At 36.0% G+C, this 18171-nt stretch overlaps 1 protein-coding gene across 1 annotated transcript in view; it reads left to right on the top strand.

Moving 5' to 3' along the window:
* LOC149084815 (uncharacterized) overlaps positions 1-18171 on the top strand; it is a 34848-nt gene that overhangs the window by 10252 nt on the left and 6425 nt on the right. The window contains exons 2-4 of the mRNA XM_089233848.1: positions 9582-9638; positions 10162-10224; positions 12373-12472. Of these exons, the coding sequence (XP_089089974.1) occupies positions 9582-9638; positions 10162-10224; positions 12373-12457 (205 nt within the window). The 3' untranslated portion in view covers positions 12458-12472. The remainder of the gene's footprint in view (positions 1-9581; positions 9639-10161; positions 10225-12372; positions 12473-18171) is intronic.

Below are 18171 nucleotides of genomic sequence, written 5' to 3'. Positions count from 1 at the left end.
TTTTTAAGTTTATGAAATAATAACATCTTTAAAATATCACTGGCACTTTTTTAACATTAAAATTTTCTATATATTTGGAATGAAAATCAACAGAAAGGATTTTAAAGCATAAAATCTAAACTTTTGTTACTTCCATTTTAAATCAAGATTAAAGCTTATGAAGTCTGGAAATCTTCTTAGACTTTTAAGGTTTGCATGATCTGCTTGGTGATCTGATTCAATCATAAATTTTATGTACAGGGTGGTTATAAATACACTGACAGTACTCAAACGTATGCATTGCCCATTCTTTTGGAGGTATTTTGATGGAACTTGGTATATAGGTTATATGGAGAAAAAAAAGCTTCAATAAAATCAGTTCAATGTTTTGACATCATGTGAAAAAGTGCCGCTTTTTATCGCAGTTATCTTTTTTCCATGATCAAAATAACTTATACACCAAGTTTCAATGAAATATGTCCGCCACAACGGGTGCTACATAGGTCCGAGTAGTGTCAGTTTATTTATAACCACTCTTGTAGATAAGCTGGGTCCCAACAAGTCTTTAGGACATAAGCGATAAAAAAAGCGCCAGTTTTTCACCTGTTGGTCAAAAAATTAAAAAAATTAAAGTTTTTTATACAAATACAAATACAACGCCACAACAGGCAAAATGCCCAACGAGGTGGCTGATAAAAAGATGCCCATAAAAATATGGTTGTCATATGTTTCAAAAATACAGCAACCCAATTAAAAATGCAATTAACACAAATTACAAACAATATATACACATGATAAAATATTATACAATGCCCATAAAGAATATTTATGGTTGTCTTATTGTAAGAATGGATAGCTTCTCGATTTACCCCAACATGTTTATCGTATTTCTTTTTAAACGTGTCAATTGTGTTACAATTTACTACCTCCGGGGGTAAGCTATTCCATTTATTAACAACCCTATTGGAGAAAAATTCCCTGCGACACCATAACCTTGCATTGTCCCTCACCAATCGATACTGGTGTCCCCTTGTAAAAGCAGTCGATTGGCGGTGTACTAAAAGTTCATGGTCCATCCTATCCATCCCATTGAAAATTTTGAACACTTCGATCATATCTCCTCGACACCTGCGTTCATCCAATGTAAACATATTCAAAAAATGAAGTCTTTCTTCATAACTCAAGCCCTGTGTGCCAATAAGGACATGCGTAGCTCTTCTCTGCACCCCTTCAACCAAGTCTATGTCCCTCTGTAGGTATGGTCTCCAAAACCTTACAGCATACTCCATTCCAGGACGAACTAAGCCTCGAAAAAGCGGAAGAATGACTTTAGGAGAACGCGAAGAGACCTTTTTGAAAATGAGACCAAGCATTCTATTCGCTTTTTTGACAACCGCTGAACAATGTTCAGAAAACTTAAGTCGCTCGTCAATGAGAATTCCCAAATCGGTGACTCTAGTTGCATCCGGGATAGTGACACCATTCAACTCGTAAGAGAACCGTGGGTTGTTCGAACCAAAATGAGCGACCATGCACTTATCTACGCTAAACGTCATGCTCCATTCATTTGCCCATGCTGCAATCTTGTTTAAGTTGGTCTGGAGCAACTCCCTATCGCTTTCATTTCCGATTACCCCCATTAGCTTCACATCATCTGCGAATTTGCTAGTAATTCCATCGATACCCTGATCGAGTTTGTCGATAAAAAGTGAAAAAAGTATGGGGCCAAGGACACTTCCCTGAGGAACTCCACTTGTGACGTCTGTCCAACCAGAGAATTCCCCGTTCACCATAACTCGTTGCGACCTATCTCTTAACCACGATTCTATCCAATTCAGCAAGTTGCCCCCTATTCCAATCTCGTGTAAATGCTTCAAGAGTTTGCCATGTTGGACCCGATCGAATGCCTTCTGGAAATCAAGGTAAACAACGTCGACATTTTTGCTCTTACCCAAAGCCTTAGTCACGTAATCATAGAAGCAAAGGAGGTTAGTTACACATGACTTCCCCTTCCTGAACCCATGCTGATTATCCGACAATACATTATTCTCGTCTATCCACTTCACAAACTGCCTTTTGATGATAATTTCCAAAATTTTCGAGAGGGAGCTCGTCAAACTCACTGGACGATAATTAGACACCACTTCTCTACTACCCTTCTTAAATATCGGAACAACGTTAGCCAGTTTCCAATCTCTCGGGACGATACCCTCAGCAACACTACTCCTGTATATCTGTGCGACTGGCCCCAACAATTCATTAGCACCTTCCCTGAGAACCCTGGGATAGATATCATCTGGTCCTGGTGCTTTGCTTGCACATACATTTCTTAGAAGATTTAGGACCTCCACGTCTTCCACTTGAATATCGTTGAGCGTTTTATTACCCCATGCAACACCCGTATATCAAATATCATTATCTCCATTAAAAACCGACGCGAAAAAGTCATTGAAAGCACTACACATGCCTACATTTCTCTCTACTTTTGAGCCTCCTATCGAGAGGGGGGCCAACTGTCCCCTTACATCCATTATTGACGTATCGAAAAAATGATTTTGGGTCAGAGCCAATGTTGTCTGCCAACCTAGATTCAACTTGCTTTTTACTATCCCTTATCGCTTTCTTCAACAGTCTTCTTTTATCAGTAAACAATGATAGGTCACCTCGTCCACTTTTATACTCTCTGAATGCTCTTTTCTTTTCAAGATAAAGGTTCCGCACGCTATCCGTGAACCATAGAGGGTGTGATGTACAAACACGCTTTTTTCGAACAAAGGGTATGACGTCGTGCAAAACAGAGGACAGCTTCGTACTAAATTCTTCCCATTGACTTACCACCCCTACTGATTCCAACCGGTCTTTGAAAACTTCCGCTAACCTTCTTCGCAAAACATCAAAGTTAGTTCTCCGAAAACAAGGAACCAGTCTTTTGTTATCAACCTTACCCGAGGAAAAGTTACAGTGAAATCTGACGATACGATGATCACTGGAAGAAAACTCTTCCCCCACCGAAACATGTTCAACTAGATCCTCAGAACTAGTAAGAACTAAATCCAAAATAGCAGTACCCCTGGCTTCTGATACATGCTGATACAAAAAATTTTCGAGCACTAACTTAAGAAAGTCTCTTTCATACTGATTTCCAGATGAAAGGTTCTCCCAATCAATACCCGGGTAATTGAAATCCCCTAGTATGAGAACCCTCTTTCGCTTACACATGTAGGAAATTTCATCATGCATTTTGGCGATGTAGTTTTGATCCCTATTCGGTGGATTGTAACAAACCCCAACAATAAGCTTATGACGTCTTTTGTTCTCAAGTTCAACCCATATGGTTTCAATATCACTTCTCTGCACGTTACACTCTCTAGCCTTCAAACATGATTTCACGTATATCAACACTCCACCCCCTTTCCTATCAGATCTATTTCTCAAAAAATATCGTATCCGGAGATGTGAAGAAAGATTCATCCCCATCGTTTGCCCAAGATTCTGTAATGGCTATAAGATCCAAGTCCTCCACAACTATCATAGTTTCTAAAAAATCTTTCTTGTTACCCAAGCTCCTGGCATTTATTAACACACATTTTAATTTGCCCAGTGGTTTGTTGTCAATCGAGAAGCCATCCAAGTCAGAGGTGGGTAATTCCCCGTCAGTACTGTTGTGATTATCATTAACTAACCCGCATTCCCGACTACGTGGTCTGGGAGTAAAAAACCTGACCTAAGACTATCGTAAACCTCCCAGACCCCTCTCTTATTTAGATGGATCCCATCCGAACGAAGCCACCTATCGGTAAATGCGGGAAGCTCCAAGAACGTGACCCCAAGTGAGGAGCAAATGTCCTTCAGGCCTATATTGAATTGGTGGATCCTACTCCTATATCCCCTACTACCCCTTGGCAGCACTGGAATCACTGCCACATCTGAACCCCCCTCCCTAGCGGATAATAGTAAATCCCGGTATTCTGACAGAGACTCACTAATATTCGCTCCTACCTGATTTGTTCCCACCCACAGAATCACCCGCAAGGGCAACTTTCGGCGATGAAAAACGTCTCGAACGTTGCCAATCTTCCCCCCAGGAAGACAACAGCGCTCGAAACCCCGAAAATCCCTACACACTCGGTTCCCAAGTTCCCTAACCATAGAATCGCCGATGATTAAACCCCTATCACTATCCCCCTCTACCTCATCCACGACCACCCATTCGCCCTCTAAAATATCGTTGTTCGTGGAGATTGCTTCTTCATCAACAGGTGGCTCGACGACCAGAGGGTCCGTTATAACCGGGCCCTCTAGCACCCTAACTTTTTCCCGTAAAGCTTCGACCCCGAGTTCCAGCCTTTTTCTATCCAAGCACCCTTTACAATTGAAACTATCAGCTACTATACCCCTAGACCAGGGAAACCTCCCGTCGCAAGCTCTACACAACACTAGTCGAGGTCGAGGCATACTAACACTATTGCTAAAGCTAGATAATAATAATAATACTTAACAATAGGAGAATGAGAAACGTTAACTGGAAATTAAAATAATGTAAAATACATTACTATGCAAAATATACGTAAGAGACTATACGAAAAAATTACGTAAAGTAGAATGCTCAGCACTAAATCACGAAGAATAAAATAAATATGTATATAAAAAATACAACACCCTCTAAAAAAAGTATTAAGCTACGAAGTACAATTTATACTTATTAGAATTAGCTAACTATCTCAAAACACTAACACTACAACAATAGGCCCAAATGGAAGGAAAACAAAGTTATTGAGAGTACCCGGGAAAAAGTATACACTGTTTGCTAACACTAACGTCCAAAAACCTACGAACTTATATCAAAGAAGCGAGCGAACCTGGCGAAAAAACAACGAAAATGAAATGCGAACGAGAAAAATAAATATAAGTCGATCGAAAATACACAACGAAAATTTAAAATAAATGAGAGCAATATAATAAAAAAAAACCACTTATCTCACAATCCAACGTGCGCTAAAAAAAAAAGAAAATCACCGCAGAATATGACCCAAAAATAAACAACACGCTAAGTAAAACTCACGAGAACGAAGAAAAACACAAAGAAAGACACAAAATGGCGCACTGAATTTTTATTGAATCTATCTTTTCCCCCATGGTCCATATATCTTATATACCATACGTCTGAGTAGTGTTACTTTATTTGTAACTACTCTGTATAAAGGAGCGAAATAAATAATCATTGTAAGTCAAATAAATTTGGAATAAAACTGTCGGTGTGTTGAGATTGTAACGCTCAGCACACAACACAAATTCTGTTTTATTAGAACATGGTCGAGAAAGAGTGAGAAAAACTTAATCAAGTTTTAACGGGTAAAAGTCACTTGCTTGATGTTGAGGAATGTGAGAAACTTATTCAAGCTTTAACGGGGGTGGGGGGGGGGGAAGGTCACTCGCTTGATAGTGAGGAAAGAACTTGATGAATAGGATTTATATACAAATACAAATATCAATACAACACCACAACAGGCAAAATGCCCAACGAGGTGGCTGAGAAAAAGATGCCCATAAAAATATGGATGTCATATATTTCAAAAAAAAATATAGCAACCCAATTAAAAATGCAATTAACAAAAATTATAAACAATATATACACATGATAAAATACTATACAATGTCCATAAAGAATACTTATGGTTGTCTTATACTAAGTATGGATAGCTTCTCGATTTACCCCAACATGTTTATCGTATTTCTTTTTAAACGTGTCAATTGTATTTCAATTTACTACCTCCGGGGGTAAGCTATTCCATTTATTAAGAACCCTATTAGAGAAAAATTCCCTGCGACACCATAACCTTGCATTGTCCCTCAAGAATCGATACTGGTGTCCCCTTGTAAATTCTAGTTCATTCTGAACTATATTTTAGAGGATATTCTGCGAGTACTGTATTCCCCGGCATTATCCGGCATGCTGTAAAAATCGGTGGTTGACAGCTTTCTGAATGTTGGAGTCTGGTCCGTTCCCGGCATGCCAGGAAAAACGAGGTTGAATAAAGATCACGTGAAACATTAAAAGATCGATATTAATCTATATTATATGTAGATTTTAGACTTAATAATTATTTAGACTTATATTAGACTTAAATAAATACGCGAATAGAATGATAATTTTCATTGTCGCAAACGTGTCCAGGAATTCGATGAGGATAATAAAAATCAAGCATTTACTTATCGGTCTAACCTAATTATCGCCAGCTTAATACAAATGGAGTTACTGTGTCTTGCATATTATTTCTTTTACGCTCAGTGATTGATTAAATATTCTGTAACTCCTGTATTATATCTTTTTTGCCGTGAAATTCTCTAATTTTTTTCTCTGCATATCCAAATTTTCAACACATGATCAAAGCATACGAAAATACTTCACAGTCTACTGATTTTTTCATCAAGCGTTATTCTAATTTACGAGAATGAATATGGTTGGTATCCGACATTTTTAAACCCTTGAACTGCAATTTGTTTTCAGACAGCACTGCCTAGGCAGACAATTAAATTTTCTTAGTTTCAAGAGGAGGGGTTGATACAGAAACTTATGGTTTCGTTGTTTAAATAATTTATTATTAAAAAATAATGATATTTGTTTCATACATTTACATATTTTGTTGTTATATATACAGTACCTATTAGCACATAATTAGTGTCGAGAAATTCTTCAATAATGTGCGGCAAAAATATTACATTTCTACTATTTGAATGAAAAAAGTATGTGTTACAACATAATACAAGCATTTGCAACAATTTCACACACACACAAACAATGTAAATATATATATTTATCCTCACTTGTATTCGGGTTTATTTTAAAATAATAATAAACTTCAAGTGTATGATACTTCTCAAAAGTACTAGAAGCATTCGAATAAAATATGTATCAAAGCAATAGATTCACTATGACATACATATACTGTACTTCTCCCATAAAATGTTTCAACTCTTAATAATCCCAAGCGAGTGCAGCTCGTCATTGTCAGAGTTCGCTGAAGAAAATTCACGACAAGCTGAACTCGTCATTTCAGTTCAGGTGATTAAAAAATCAAGATTTATGTTAACAAAATTTATGGGCATCTTTTTTTTTTAGCCACCTCGTTGTACATTCTACATGTCGTGGACTTGTATTTGTAATTTTATAAAAGCAAACTTGAATTTCGAACCACTTCGAATGTAGTCTGTAAAACACAAAGGTTCCTAAAATGCAAAGAACAGACGAGGTTCAAAGCAGCCAATTCAATTGATTTTTCGAGTCCATACATTTAAGAATTTTCCTTAATTTGTGACTCGAATTTTTCAGAATGTATTACACGACTTTCCAGGCATGCCCGAAAATAAGGGTGTTTTCGGCATGATAGTCACCTTCACTGTTTCCTGGCATGCTGGCTAATGCGGGAGAACATGGTAAACATCAACTCTTAGGTAGTTATCTTGCTGTAATTACTGGAACCATCAACACTTTCATTATAATTCTTCATGGAGAGACTCTAATGCCTTCTTTTCTTTTGATGGAATCTCACAAACCTGCTTGTTAGAATTTAAAGTAGCTTTCTGGGGTTTTTAAATTCGAATTTTTTTTTTATAATAAAAAAGATTACATTTACAGATGTATCAAAAAAAACCAACGGGACATTGATCCCGTATTAGTTGTTATAATAAAATATTTTGTGCATGTTAACAGTGTTATACAAAAAGAATCCTAATACAGAAACATGGTTGATGAAAAAAAGGAAACAGCGCGATTATATTAAATATCATGTAAACAGAAGTAATAAAATGAGTAAGAAAATATAAAAACCCCGCTAAATGAGAAAGAAGAAAATGTAAATGAATTTAAAAGTAAAAAAATATTTGTGGTCAATATTGTCAAATGCTTTCCTAATAGCTAAAAAAAATGTCAATATTTTTACGAGATAAATCAATGTTTTTTGCAAACATGTTTAGTTCATTGTGTTGTTTGTTTGTTCAATAAAGATTTCAAACTTTGTTCAAACTTTCCTCGGCCGTTCTTCTGAGCATATATGGAGTGATAGAGATAAAATGAGGTTTTTTTTCAGCTCAACATATCAAGGAAACAAATATTTTCTTTCTGCCGAGGTAAACTCGAAAAGAAAAGTAATCTGATCTCCGCTAGGACTCGAACCCCAGACCCTCTTGATGATCCAAGCAAGCATGCTGTTTTAAACAAATATCTGTTTCCTTGATATATTTTGGGCTGAGAAAAAAGCCATATATCTCTACCGTCCCAGAGAGGCCACTAATGCCTCTACTTCAGGGCCCCACTCCACAGTGCGTGAAATAAAGAAGACAGGGTCGTGTCTTCAGTGGCATAGATGGTAGCATGTCTGCCCGGTATGCAAGAGGTCCAGGGTTCGAGTCCCTTTGCCAACCAGATGACTTTTCTTTCCGAGTTCACCTCGGCATAAAATACAGAAAATATCTGTTTCCTTCATATAAACGGTGTTCCTAAATCAATCGCATAAACATGAGATTGTAGCATGCCCCAAACACACAAATATAATGTAAATACAAATTGCACATGTCAAATATATGGTTACAAATCCAGGTTGTTTGCCGTAAGGTGGCACAGGAAATTACTTTAACCAGCGATAACTTGCGCATGGAGAAAGGTACAGGTGTAAAACTTGGATAATGGTATAGAGTAAACTGACTAAGCGTTATCAGATACAACAAACAAAGAATTTAATAAATGCTGACGTGACAAATCTTTCGTAAAACATCGAAGATGAATGGTACCATTCTTGGGATGTTCAGTGAAAACTGCTGGCAATGCAATTTTTACAAGATTGCTCGACAGACTGGTTATTTTTTGGAGATGATGATTACAAGGAAGAAAATCCATCTCTGCTCCCCCCCCCCCCCGGGGATTTGAACCCCGGTCTCTCGTTTGCCAGAAGTTTGTACATCACGGGTTTCCGTCTCTTATGCTGTTTGATACAATTGTGCAATGAAAAAACATTTGAGACTACCAGACTTCTTCAAATGCTATTCTTTCTGCCATAAAGTTTATTACTGCAAAATTGTGTTGCTAACAACACTGAATTCGAAAAATTTGAGATTTCGAAAAGACGCAAAAAGACCTTTTTTTGATCGGAGGCCGCATAAAAAAAATTTTTCTCTCCTATAATCATTTTTTGGTGAGTTCAACTATCACAAAATAATTCCACTATCTATTTCATATTTTACTTGCATTTTGAAATGAAAACCATTGAGTTTTTATCCTTTTAGGACGTTTTTCTGAAACACGCTGTACGTTCTGTTAATTGCTTTATTCTTAGGGTAATATTCACCGACATGGTTCAAACTTGTTTTTGGATCGGAGATCGACACGAATTAAATTCGGATTTTTAACCAATCCGTGTCGATCTCCTATCCAAAAATTGTGACTATAGTTTAAACCATGTCAGTGAATACCCCCCTTAGTCTTTCGATCGAATATCCAAAAATATACTCGTTACTAAACAATTTTCTTGATGAATTTATTTTTATACGTTTCTTAAACAAGTTAAAACTGAAATGACTAACTTTTTTTCAATTTATTTACATAATAGTTATGGAGACGAAGAAAAACCTGAGAAATCCGAAGAATGGAGGAGAGAATATGGAAGGTGAGGCTCTAGATAGGTATATGAGTATAAATTACAGGCACCTCTTTTGTAAATCCGAAAATTGGGACATAAGTCATAACTATGATTTTTTCCCCCGAAATGAAAATTTCGAGGGCATACAGAGCATGGCAGCCACGAATGTTTGAGGTATGAAATTTTGTAATACACCGATCAAACAATAGAACTTCAAAATCTATAGTAACAGCGTGGAGCTTATGAAATTAAGGCAAGTGTCGCGAGTTGGCTTCGTGTGAATATAAGGTGAGATGTATGTCGTTAATATTGTCACATTTTAAACACAGCCATTTCCTTGATTTTCAAAAAAGGTTGTTTTTTCGGCTTTCGAACCATAAATCACAGCTTCTCTGAAAATAGGCAGTCTGTAAAATGCTTCCTTGCTGTCCATTATTGTCATTGGTTCTTTAAATAGCCACAAGGTAAGACAAAGGCCAGAATTTCCAATGAAATGAGTATCAACATAAAAATTATTATTATTCCTCACTGACATGAATTTTTTTTTCAGGAAACCTGATCAAGATACATTCGAAAGCGATGAAATTGTGGAAAAAGAGAAGAATAATGAAAAGTAATATTTGAGATAATTCACAACATGATTATCCTACGGATCCTTATGATTTTCCATGAATTAGTTTTATTACCTGTTATTGGGTTGCTGTATTTTTGATATAGTTTAGATGTACCTATATTCGACATCCATATTTTCATAGGAATCTTTTTTCAGCAAACTCGTTGGGAATTTTCTCTGTTTTGACCTTTGTATTTGTTTTTGTGATGCAGTCGAACTTAGTTAATTCGAAGTCCAAAGTCACTGGAAAAAGTTCGAATTATCCAATTAATCGATTAATACTATTGTAGATCTGTAAAATAACTACAAATTGCAACTTAATCATTAACATTCACACAGGATAATAATTATAAATTACTAGATGCACACACACACATCATCAGTTACGAAACTGTTTCCCAAATTTTAATAATTTATTAATTATAATACATATATAATTATATAATTGATATCTTAGATGCTACATTATTCAACTGTTCTGAAATCAGCATAACTATAGAATTTCTTGAACATGCTCAAAGCCTTATTTACGAAAATAATTCATGATCATTCGTTATAAAACTGTTTCTCAAAAATTTTATTTATCATTCTTATGCCATCAAGGAAATATACTTTCATTAACGTATTGCAATTTGTTTCAATTCTTTCTGATACTTTCCACACTCTTAATCACGACAAAAAGATTCAGATTCTGAATGTTAATCCTTGGTCTATTGGGTGGAAAGCGATAACGGTATTAAGTGGTACACACCCTCGATGACCCCAGCTGAACAATGTTAAAATGCGCATTACAATACAATACAATGCAAATACAACGCCACAACAGGCAAATTGCCCAACGAGGTGGCTGACTTAAGAACATCATGGATCCCCGAGCCATTTTTTGGAGGCCCTACCTACTACTGCTACACCACGCATGCATCCCGCCCACACCCCCCCCCCCGCGGAATCCCCCAACGAATCGGTACATGCATTAAATTATCAAAATAAAAATAAAATTAGAGAAAAACAGAATTTTCAAACCTTTAGTCTTAATAAAAGTCTAAATAAAGTCTCGATAAAAGCAAAATCTCTGGATTCTTGTAGAATTTTTTTAAACTAAATTTGCTTACATAAAAAATCATGATTTTTTTTTACCTTCAATTTTGAATTATCCAAAAAATTCGAGAAATCTTCAAATTAACCAAAACATTTCAATATTAAATTAGATAGCAAACTCAATTAAGGATCGTAAAAGTTAGAATTATCTGAAATTCGATTTAACCAAGTTCTACTGTATTTATATCGGTCTTAGGCCTGGATTACCCATAAACGTTTGATAAAAGTACTTTTATAAAACTTGAAAAATGCCACCAATATGATTATTGGTTACATTCTAGAAAATACAATTGATGACCTACCTCATTGGTAGCATTTTTCAAGTTTTATAAAAGTGCTTTTATCAAACTTTTATAGTGTAATCCAGGCCTTATTGTACAGTTCTTATCCATTGACTTTAAATGTTGACTGATTTTCCATAACTTCTCAACAATAAAGTCAGTCATGAAATACATTTCTTCCAGAAGATTTTTGTCTCTCGTCCTCGTCAAATTTGATGTATTATTTCGAGAAAAAAAACAATGAATGAAATTTAAGTCAATACTTTAAGTTTTGTTTTGTCGACAATATTTTTTATCGTTTTTACTTTGAAGACGTGACTTGAGAAGCTTTATTAAAGCTGCGATTACTCGAAGGTATTTCATGTGCTTTTATTTCAAAAGCTTCCCGAATTCATACTCCTTTGGGTATTACTGTTAAAGTGAACAAAAATAAAAAAAAGTGCTTTTTAAATGGAAAGAAACTTTCATAAAAAAAATAAAGATTCATTTTATTGTCTGAATTTGAAAAAAAAATTTCTTTAAACTTCAAAAATAAAAATTTTATTTTTTCTTCTTAAATTCATCGCAAAGAAAATAAAATGATGAAAATGCAATAAAATAAACTGAAGCTTCGAAAAATGAAACGTTTCCTTCATTTCAGATGAATACTTTGCGGAATTGAACGGAAAATTATATGAATCACGATTGTAGAATTAATTTAAACTCTGGAACCCGTGATTAGATAACTTGTTCAATTATTATTAGATACTGTTTATTTATTTTTGTGTAGGTCAAGATCGAACTTTGCTCAAAGTCTAGCAAAGTTGCTTCATAAACAAGTACTGGAACCACTTGTCAAGGAATTAGAATACTGATGTTAATCCGAAAAGGTAAAACTTTGTTGATTTATAGCGTGTAGTAAAAACAACAACGATTCCATTTAACATTGATAGCTACTTGCATCAATATTCACGAGTTTTTGTATGTAATTCCTCATTTGTGCTGAAACATTCTTAGATATGATTAAAAATAAGATTTAAATGCATGTATATAAAATATTTATGTTGAAGTAAGTTGCTAATTCTTGTGCAATAAGACGTTGAAATAAGTTGCTAATTCCTGTATAAGACGTGCAGTACAGGTTGCTGAGCAGTTACTAGCAGTTTAATATTTTGCTTGGTTAACCAGAATGATCATTGATCATTGATCATTTTTATCGCACTACGGTCATTTTCTGCACACGAGGGCTAATTAGACCAGGACCTACAATTTATTGCCGATTCCGAACGGCAGGGTTGTTTTTTGTACTCATCGAGAGGTTGGTGCGCTAACCCCTCGATGGGGGACTCCCTGCGGTAGCAATTTTTTGCTGCGGTCAAGTCGCCGTTTTTGTTGTACCCCTGTGTCAGGAAAGTTTTCTTACAAGGACGAACCGGGTATCAAAATCAGAATGATTATTGAGTCAACAAATTTGTATTTGCATATGTATGTAAAAAAATGATTTTTTTTATCACACATAGAGTGTGTGCATATGTTCTCAGAAAAAAATATTGCATTTTTAATCACAAATTTGCAAATACAAATCTTACACGTGAACTAAACAAAACAATATAATCTATTTATCCCTTATTATTAAATTAAAATAAAATTTCACATGTTCAGTTTTACAATCCATTGCCTCCTACTGACAGCGCACTACATGAACGATGAGCTACTTTGAATTTGTTTTTAACCGCTTACAAGGTACAGTCAAACCTCGTTAATAAGTCACTCTTGGGAGACGAAAAATATGACCTCGTAAGCGGAGTGACTCGTCAAAGGAGTAAGCCATGGCTGCGCTGATTCCTGTCTCTCTATTGATGCATTCATGCAGGAAAAAAAAACAAATTTTAGGTATTCAAAACGAGTTCCGTCATGAAAATCGATTACTAAAGTTTTTATTTAATCGATTGTTTGATCAATTGTTTATTTGCTGCATTATTAAGCATTTGAATAACACAAAATATTACTTTTTTCGATTTTTAAAAATTCACAAATTTTTCCCCATGTTTATGGAAACCAAAGTATTGGCGTCGTGTTTGGCAGTTTAATTCTTTTGGAACATCATAAATGGAAATAAAATATTTTTATGAGTTCCAAAAAATAAGTATTAATTTTTCACTGGAAACTGATGAGTTTTGTTTGTGTGGAATTGGTATACATAGTTGAAGCGATTTTTTCTCCTAAGAAAATAGAAATTGGACGTCAGTCTATTGTACTTTCCAGTGCCGATGCAAATTTTCTTAATAGGTCGATCTTTCATATTCCTCGTCTATAACGCTGCTTTGTTTTTAAAAGTGAGCGAACTTTTTTTTAAGTTTTGAAGAACATGCTGGCAGTAGAGTGAGCACAAAGGGTTACAGGTGTTCAGCTAAGATTTGTTTAATCTTTTTACGGCCAATGTTCCCAATTGGGAACATCAGTTTTATTAATTAGAAAAAGTATTTTTCTTACATGAAAACACTTGATTTTTTTTCCTGTGAATGTGTGCGATTCCAAAATTAATTTACAAAACAAAAATTTCATTCATTTCAGCGCTTACGTCATAAATTTAATTTTTTTTAAATAGCCTATTTTCAAGGAAAAATATTTTTTTTTTAAATTTCAATATTATTTCTATGGACATCAGAAAAAATCAGAAGTCCAGAAAACATTTTCTTCATGAATTTCATGGTTGATATCACGAAAATAAAGGATCAAAAGAGAAAATAATATAAAAAAATTAAAATCAATTCAAATTTTAATTTTTCCAGTAAAATGTTAAAACATCAAAAAGCCGATAAAATTATTGAGCGACTTAAGCTAAATGTTTCTTTTTCTCTAAAAAACAAAAAACAGCGAATTTCTGCTATGGACACTGTTTCAGCTAAAGCTGATTAAGAACCGCAACCCGCTGAGAAAAAAAAATTCCAGCTGAACTATTCCGAAGTAACAAATAGCCCAATGTTGAAAGAATCTGTCAACAACAAACCTGCAGTGACAGAAGAGTGGGGGGATGGAGGCTTCAGTGGCTTCTGCTTAAAATGCTAAGATCTTTGACGCGATAAGAGTGAGCGTTGGAACTCACCGTGTACATTTTTCGAAGAGTTTTCGATTTGAATGGTAATTTTCCATGAGTGCTTTCACAAAAAGTGACTTCTTAAGCAGAGTGAGGTGACGCATTATCAGGAGTTTATTAACATTAGTACCCCATAGAGGATGATTGGTATATCCAAACAGTGACCCGATTAGCGGAGTGACGCGTTACCCGGGTATCGCACTAACGAGGTTTGACTGTATTGGCAAGAAATTCGGATGATCTCTATTAGACGAATGGGCGTTAAACACGGCAACATTATCCTAACCTAACAGCACGTTAGAAAAGACAAAGAAAGTGAAGGGGAAAAAAGTGAAAGAAAAAAAAAGAAAAACAAATGAAAGGAAAACAGTATAATAGATAAGTACAGTTAAGAGAAAGGATAGAGATAAAAGAATAGATATATATATGAAGTAGATTCTATTCGCGTAGTAGATTTCTCTTTTCACCCTCACCCTACCTGTTCTCTTTTGCACTTGCATGTATATATAGTGCACCGATCACGAGAAGAACACTGGCTACGTCACATTACGTCACGTCGGACGATTCTATTATTTACTTTTAGGTAAAGCAACTGCCCATCGAGAATAGCGCATTAGCAACGGCGCTTTCCCGTTTGGCGTCTTTAGCTATTTTGGCCTCCTCGAAATTTTACTAAAAGCGCCACGGCAGTGCTCTCGATAACGTCGTCACCGCAGTGTTTTTCTTGCGTAAACACCGGCTGTTCGACAGTGTTGTCTTAAGGCATTGTCGCATTAGATTCACAAAACTAAGATCTGGTTGAAATTTTCCAGAATTTACGTGGTAGGGCCTCAGAAAAATCACTTGGCCCGGGAAAGCTCGTGATTCTCTTAAGACGGCCCGGCTGCTCGAGCACTTACGGCACATTATTTCAATACGAAAAATATATTTTTTATTCCGCAGAAGAGATCGAAAACTCCAGCCTTTTTTTAATAATCAGTTCCATGCATCAAGCTGAAGCCGAACACTGCCCGTATAAAACATTTTCGACCATGGCCCCCAGAAGGATGGGCTACTATACCGCACACCAACTCTGGTCATATATCGCCATACGGTAATTTCCAACCAGTGGAGTTGGGTGGGAAATGAAGGCTCCATCCATCGGTGGTCGCCCTAGGCTCGGTAGGTAAAGAACTTGCTTCGAATGTTCTATGCCCGGATGCGAACCCATGGACCTTGATGGTAACCTTCGTAGTGGCAGACGAGCTGAAGACGAAGGATGCTGACAAAATCCAGCCTATAGAAGAATTCTTAAAATTTTCTGAATTTTTTTCCACACTGTAAATTCAGAATGGACGTTCGGTGAGAGATCCCAGCCAGGATCCCTGCTGCAGCTTGAGAGGACCATTCTTCCGATGCCCTTAAGCATGGCCCCCACATCTTGCAGCCGGGCCCTCAGATTAGAATCTTCGACGGGTCACTCTAAAATGAATTTATAGTTGTAAAAAATGATTAGAATCATCCAGGGCCCCAGGGCTGGATCCCTGTCAGCCCTGCCCTTGGGGGAACATGCCCTTAAGGTGGCTATAGACGTAACTGCAAACTTGACAAGCAGGCATGGTCAATCTTTTTATTTGTCGCTACTGCATTTGTCACCTAGGGGCCGTTAAAGTATTACGGAAGCAAATTTTTAGCCATTTTTGACCTTCTCCGCCCCCCCCCTTTGTCAGCAAAAGTCAGCAAAACGCTGACCCACTTCCCCCCTTGTCAGCAAAATTTCGTCATCAGCTCTGCCCCTCTGAATCCTAACTCATCTTTTCATAAAGGGTGGTTGATGACGTAAGCATTATCTAAACTCCCCCTTCCCTTGTCATCAAAAGTCAGCAAATCGGAAACCCCCCCCCCCCATCGATGATGACGTAATACTTGAACGGCCCCCTATTAAAAAGCCCATATGAGTAGCTTCTGTCGAGAAAGTAAAAAAGGAAAAAAGACAATGATATGGCGATAAGAGAAGGTAAACAGAAGAAGAATGGCTAATTGCTAGCAGGTGGCATTCTCTTGCTGCGGTATAGAAATTAAACCGAAGAAAATGCCATATAATTTACAGTAGTAATAAATTATTATTATTATATTAATAATACTCCTTTTGTATTAAATTATTAATTTACCGTAATTTAACAATTAATTCAAAGTAATTTTACCCCCTTTATTTCTGAATTATCACTACTCCCTTCGAATTTTTTTCTGTATTAAATATTTTAGTTAAAAATATTAAATTTAATAAAAATTCAAACTTTTTTAATTAAAAAAATTTAATTTACTTCCAAAATTTATAACAACAATTTTCAAATACATCTTTTAACAAACGCCAACACAATGTATCAATAGGTTAAGAAGTGGATGAGAAAACCCACAGTTTTATTCCTTTGTTATACTCACACCTCGTTTGAGAAGATCACACTATGAGAAGATCAATTTTTTGGAATAGATCTAGTGTGCAGCAAATTTGAATAAAACCTCAAAGGGAAAAAAATTAACCTCTTCTGAGAACTTTTTCTAGTTCTTATCTGTTAATCTCCCTATTCAGTGCCATAACTTCGATCACCCTGGTGTATGTGAACAGTAGTAAGGATACTAAAGGTTAAATGCTCTGCACGTTATTGTTGGACAAAGTGAGAAAAAACGAAAAAAATGTTAAAATTATTATTTTGCTTAACCATTGAAAAAAAGAAAGAAACGTGCTTTTTCAGTCAATTCTTTATGCCGAAAAAAGTAACCGGCCGTTTCTTTAGCTGTGAAAAAGTAGGCTGTTTTCAAGCGAGAAAAAAGTCCGATGTGAATTTTTCGAAAGTTCTAAGCGGGAATAAGAAAAAATTCAAACGTTGTATCCGGGAAAAGTTAACATTATCAATGCAGTAAAAATGTTAAATTCGCAAAAATTAGTCGTACCAAGCGGGATCGACTGTAGTAGAAGAAGACATATGTGGGAAATAATCACTAATAATTGTATAGAAACAAAAGGAAAGTAAAAAGAACAACTTCGTGTGTAGGGTTACGACAAAGCCTAGCGATGATGAGCAGAGAGTAAAGAAAACAGAGTGAGCTTGTTTGAATTTATTCCACAGGCATTTGGACGCAATATTACATCCTTGATCGTAAAGTGATTAAACTTCAAGAAGATAAAAATTTGTCAACAAATGTTAAACCATTGTTTCCTATTTGTTATGGAGGTAAAGGAAAGCAGTTTCCTGTAACTAGCGTAAGGGTACGAACACAGTGGCGGCTGGTTTCTGATTCTGCAAGTTAGCGCCGTTACGGATTAGTTTAAAAACCGGAATTTTAGTTTTTTCAACCAATCCGTAACGAATTGCAGAATTGGAAACCAGCCGCCATTGTACCCTTAGCGTTAGGTACCCTTAGGTCATTGGTCACATTGAGGCGGCTGGTTTCCAATTCTTAGTGTATGTGTTAGTGTGTGTGTGTGTGTATTCTCTCAATAAAACTCTTGCA

This window comes from Pholcus phalangioides, unplaced genomic scaffold (genome assembly GCF_987345545.1).
Source record: "Pholcus phalangioides strain wild (caught in Gottingen) unplaced genomic scaffold, Ppha-v1.0 ptg000007l_1, whole genome shotgun sequence".
Classification (NCBI taxonomy): domain Eukaryota; kingdom Metazoa; phylum Arthropoda; class Arachnida; order Araneae; family Pholcidae; genus Pholcus; species Pholcus phalangioides.
Note: the sequence above shows the minus strand (reverse complement) of the source record. Positions and strands in the feature narration are given on the sequence as shown.